Source organism: Papaver somniferum, chromosome 1 (genome assembly GCF_003573695.1).
Source record: "Papaver somniferum cultivar HN1 chromosome 1, ASM357369v1, whole genome shotgun sequence".
Lineage (NCBI taxonomy): Eukaryota > Viridiplantae > Streptophyta > Magnoliopsida > Ranunculales > Papaveraceae > Papaver > Papaver somniferum.
The window spans coordinates 35,381,594-35,387,074 of record NC_039358.1 but is presented as its reverse complement, the minus strand read 5'-3'; the positions used below and the strand labels follow the sequence as shown (position 1 = coordinate 35,387,074).

Here is a 5,481-nt window from a genome sequence, read left to right as displayed (position 1 = left end):
CTAGTCTGACTATTTTGGTCTGATGTTTTGTCCAGTACTCATTCTTTCTCCTCATTTTTAGTCTTCACTGTCATTGCTCTCTTCAATGTTCTTTTGCCTAGCTTCCCAACTGTACCAGCTCTAACTCTCCATCAATTCTCCTTCTTTAAAACTCTTTACATTTTTCTTTTGTCTCTAGAAAAACACACTTCACTTATGTCATTGTTGGTACACTCCACATATATCCCTCCAAGTTGATCCTATTTAATGGTGTGAATATGACCATAGACCCAACAGTAGTATCTCTAAAGCTTAAACGAACCCTGTTTGCTCACCACATTAAATTGCTGCATTAATTACTCTCTAACGAAATGCATGTATAAAAACACATCTTTAGCTCTCTCATTCACAAATCTACACCACCACCACCACAACTAGTCTTTTCAACACTTCTCTAATAAAATGATGAAGTTATCATTGACAAAGATTCAAGTTCTAAATCTTTCATTTGCAGTTCTTTTAACCCTAACTCTTCTTATTCATACACTCTTATCTTTCTCACATCTTCTTGATATTCTATCAGAAAACTTGTTACTTTCATTATCATGCACTTGGTGCATATTCATATCATGTTTCTTTTACTATAAAACACGTCCTTACCCTACTTTACTCCTAGATTACTCGTGTTTTAAACCAAACTTTGATCGTAAATGCAGTTATGAAGTAGCTGAATATTTTGTTCGTCGTAGTAAAAGATTTACGAAAATAAGTGAAGAGTTTATGCGTGGGATTTATTTGAAATCGGGTCTTGGAGACGAAACATATGTACCACCTTTCATCTTTGAACATGATTATGAAGCTAAGTTAACTTCAGCTCTTCAAGAAGCCGAAGAAGGTATGTTTGCATCCATCGACTCACTTCTAGAGAAAACCAAGATCGACCCAAAAGATATTACAGTTTTGATCGTAACGTGCGGCAGCTTCACACCGGTTCCATCGTTAACATCGCTCGTGGTTAATAAGTATAATCTGAATCCAAACATCAAAACTTATAACCTTAGTGGTATGGGGTGTAGTTCTGGTGTTATGAGTATTGATCTAGCTTCTAAGGTTTTAAGCAGTAGTACTGATATCGGGTACGCCTTAACAGTTGTTACTGAAAGTATTAGTTTGGGTTGGTATTTTGGTGATAATCGTTCAATGCTAGTCACAAACTGCATATTTCGTGTTGGGTGTGCAGCTGCTATAGTTACTAATGACCCGAAGAAAAAACGAGTTGCAAAATTTGAACTCATTAACTCGTTAAGAACCCATCATGGCGCTGATGACTCGGCTTATAGAGCAGCTTTTCAAGAAGAAGATGAAATGGGAGAAGTTGGGGTTTCTCTTACTAAAGATTTGATAAGAGTTGCTGGTGTTAATTTACGTCAACATATTAAAACTCTAGCTCCACGAGTTTTACCACTGAGTCAACTCGTTATGTATGCGTACTCGGTTCTTATGTCCGTTTTATCGAAAGGAGAATCGAAACCAACTGTGCCTGATTTTATGACTGCATTTGAGCATGCTTGTATTCATACTGGTGGGAAAGCTGTGATTGAACAAGTTGCAAGGGTTTTACGGCTGGATGATGACGTGACTGAGCCGGCTCGGATGTGTTTACACCGGTTTGGGAATACTTCTAGTAGTCTTGTGTTTTATGAGTTGGCTTATTTTGAAGCTAAGAAAAGGATGAACAAAGGTGACAAGACTTGGGTGCTGGCATTTGGGACTGGTTTCAAAGTTTGCAGTCTTGTACTAAAATCTCTTAGAGATTCTTCAAGTGATATTGAACATGATAATCCATGGAAGGATTGTCTTCATAGATATCCACTGAAAGCTTGGTAGAGAAAGACCGAGGGGATAGCATGGTAAAAGAAAATGAAAATTACTTCCAATAAAACAGTAAGAAAGTCACAAAGAAACTGTGAAGTTTACCAAAACAAAAGGGGGGTGACAAGGAGAAGATTTACATGGAATGGTTGTTTAATATTAAATTTTACTGTAATTAAATTTACAATGATAGTTTTGAGTGTTGATTGATAATACTAGTTGCTATAAATTTCCAGAAATATATTTTACCCTTTTTTAACGCAAAAATGCACGAGTGTCAAATTTTGGTTACACAATGGAGCATTTTTCTTTCTTTTTCTTCGTTGATATTCAAGAAATTAGATTTTGTCTAAACTATCATCCACAACAATGCATGGATGTAAATTATGGTTACACATTAGGAGCATTTTTCTTGAATAAAAGAGAAGTGAGATGTGAATTTTGATAATCAAACTATGGTTACACGTGAGGGGCATTTTTCTTCTCTTTTTCCTCTGTATTAAAGTTCGAAAGAGATGTGAATTCTGACATTTATGAAATTAAATTCCGTCTAAACTGTCATCCACGGCAATGTACCATGTTAATAAGAAGACATACCTACGGTTTAGGAAAACTAATACTTTCATTTTTCTTATATTTTTGTCCATAAATAGGCTAAATTTAAAAGTATCACTTTTTCGAAACGAAGAGAGTATTCGTTATTTTGTGTGGTCATAAATTGAGCCTGATACCCAGACTGTAGTAAAAAAGTGTGCACAAAATCAGACTCGTTTATCTTCGAACAAAACGACACCGAAAGTGAAAATATATTGGTGTACCTAGGTGTTTAGTCGAGAGAAGTACATTTTCGAAGTAGAATGTGATGGTTCAATAGGATCTATTGGTGTTCCAATAAATTAGTTGAAAAGGAACAGTGATAATTGCCAAAGAAATGTCGACCATGGAATGGTGGGTTCTCTAGTTTGAAGAAGATAGGACAACCAAGTGGGCGAGAGACAATAAAAGAGATAGGGTGTGGGTTATGGGCATTGATTTTGTTGCCGTCTCCTACTTCTTCATTAAAATTGGAGGAGAAGTAATCCTAAAGTGATTCTTCTTTCTTTCTTTTCATTTATTGTGCTCGAGTCGCGTTTAATGAGTACAGCAAATCTATCATAGATTTCTTCAGAAAATTACATGGAAAAAGATTTCTTCAGAATTCAGTTATATCTACTGCTTTTTCTTCTTTTCAAGGACTAGTAGTTGAAACCATGTTTTCCTAACCCCATGAGGACCATGTTTGCCAAAAGGGATAAAACATTGTCTCAACTATATCTTGTACTGAAATGGAATACCTGCAACTAACACTAATTATTGACTCCTAGATATGTAATAGAGTTTCAATTGTTTTATAAAACTTCCTAATCTCTAACTACATGAATACTTCATTTTCGTTTTACTCGTAAAGAGGTAACAGTTAAATCTGACATTCTTTTACCCGTCCGAAGCTAAAAAAATTTTACAGGGTTCAACTGAAGTTTGAGCAAAAGCTAATTTTTATCGTAGGATGATTTTTGTTTCATTGTCTATTACACTTGTTCAAAAAAATTAGCGCATTCTGAAATATGTAATCTTACCATCTACATGTTTAAAATCTATCACCGAAACAGGTGCGACCCTCTAAGAGCTAATGTACTAGGGAAAGGTCCTCCCAACGCTTTAAGTCTTAGGTGCCCAAAGGAAATGTCATCTCAATGCTTTAATTCTTATGTGCCTGAAGGAAATGTCATCTCAATGCTTTAATTCTTATGTGCCAGGAGGAAAGATCCTCTCAATGCACTAATGCACCCAGTGACCACACAAGAAATGAGCACAACTAGCTCATATTGCTCTAAATCCAGTTCATGTACCTCTGGAAGAAAAAAACTTATTTAAGCTGCACTAACACGGGTTTTATGTAAGAAACAAAACAAACGTATCATACTTTTAAGACTGATGGTGACTTGGGTTACGAAGCTAGATCCTTGGTATTGACTTCGGCAAAATCAGCTGGATATTCACTTTCATATTAACTTCTGGCATTCAGTTCTTGATTGGGACACTATTTACTAGCAATTTCTGCTTGTCCCCTATGCGTCTATATCCTCTACAATGCACATTATGTATATTTTTCTTATCTCCTAATAAATTCTTCCTGTCGGTGCCAATGCTCGATGAAAATGAGTGAAAAGACAAGTGTGGCAGTATCTGAATGACAGCAAGAGTTTGATCCGCCTACAATTAAGACAACTCCACGGAATGATCATATACAAGTTGTGAATCAACAAAGTGTGTCATGTTATATGTGTGGTTTTCTTTATAGGAATCATGTGTATCAAAAAATGTGATTATTTCGGTACAGGACATGCCTAGCCAGACCTAAAAGACATGAACATGCCCGTGCTCATATAACCCTTGTCAACAAAATAAAACCTGTGCAGCAGCATTGAAGCTCATCTGCATTTTACTTGCATAAGCTCAACCTGTTCAATAAAACTAACTCTACGGGTTCTGTAACTTCTAGCCAATGTTTAGCATTTCGCCATAGCTGAAACACCATTAGACACATATGCAAAAATTACAACAATCATATTGAAATTGGGCATTATCCTCAACATAATTGCAAGTTCAGAAACTCTTCAAAACAATTAAACAAGATACTAACATTTCAGAGGTGTAAACAAAGTATAAATGTATTCAGCTAACACATAGATAAAGTTCATGAACCCTAAATTGTAAAATTAAGATTCATCAACAACAGATTTTTTAAAGAATTGATCAATACGACGAGTACCAACCCGAAGAGGCTTTTCAAGATGAGATTCAGATCGTTTCTGAGGTGCTGCTCCCACCGAAGGATTCGACTCAGGCATCGGAAGAGAATCGAGTAAGAAATCACTAGTGGGTTGATGTCGTTTAGCTGCAATTCTCAAATGTTCGAGTTTGATTGTTTTTCTCTTCTTCTCTATTACTACTCTTGTTGATTTCTCAGTTAAAAATTGAAGAAATAGATCTGTTGAGAGTGAAACTAGATGTAAAGCTTCTGAGTTTATCTTGTTTATTTCTTGATCTATTTTCATGATTTTCTTGATTCGGCTCAGTGGAAATACTGATTTCAGACTCTCTCTGGTTTCTTCCTCTCCTTCTTCTATTTCTACTACTTCTACTGCTTCCGCCATTTTTCTGAGCTCTAATTGTGCAGAGAAAAATGGAGAGATTTGGGGTTTCAAAAGGTTTAATAGAAAATATGTTGACGGTAGTACCCTCTGAAATATAGATATTGACTGGGATTGAAGGATTAGATTGGGGGGTAGTTTAGTCCGGGAAAAAAGAGTTTCCCGCCAAAACAAAACCTTGCCGCCATCTTACATCATACTTGTTCTGATCCCACGGAATATGAATTTGGTGTTTGTTTCTTTGCCGACTCGGCACCGGATGTCAAATCATTTGTTTTTTATTAGAGTCTGGTCTGTCTCGCGACCTGACTCAGACTCGTTTGAGTCATGGATCAAAATGCCTCCGATTTACGGGACCAAATTACTGACTGACATGTTTTTGAATCGGTCGAGTTATTTCTGACTCAAAAAATGAACACATTCAGCCAGATCTAGC

General features: G+C 36.2%; 2 protein-coding genes across 2 annotated transcripts; one reads left to right on the top strand and one right to left on the bottom strand.

Moving 5' to 3' along the window:
- The first annotated feature begins 405 nt into the window (after nucleotides 1-405).
- LOC113283146 (3-ketoacyl-CoA synthase 17-like) lies at nucleotides 406-2,118 on the top strand. The gene has a single exon (XM_026532313.1). The coding sequence runs from the start codon at nucleotides 442-444 to the stop codon at nucleotides 1,864-1,866; it is 1,425 nt and encodes a 474-aa protein (XP_026388098.1). The 5' UTR covers nucleotides 406-441; the 3' UTR covers nucleotides 1,867-2,118.
- Nucleotides 2,119-4,439: 2,321 nt separating this feature from the next.
- On the bottom strand, nucleotides 4,440-5,055 carry LOC113327626 (chromatin accessibility complex protein 1-like). Its single transcript, XM_026574795.1, has one exon. It carries the CDS (start codon nucleotides 5,046-5,048, stop codon nucleotides 4,611-4,613), a length of 438 nt encoding a protein of 145 aa, XP_026430580.1. The 5' UTR covers nucleotides 5,049-5,055; the 3' UTR covers nucleotides 4,440-4,610.
- Between the last annotated feature and the right edge of the window lie 426 nt (nucleotides 5,056-5,481).

Bases quoted from the DNA above. Each gene is read 5' to 3' on its own strand.
- LOC113283146 (XM_026532313.1), top strand. From the start codon at position 442: ATGATGAAGTTATCATTGACAAAGATTCAAGTTCTAAATCTTTCATTT.
- LOC113327626 (XM_026574795.1), bottom strand. From the start codon at position 5,048: ATGGCGGAAGCAGTAGAAGTAGTAGAAATAGAAGAAGGAGAGGAAGAA.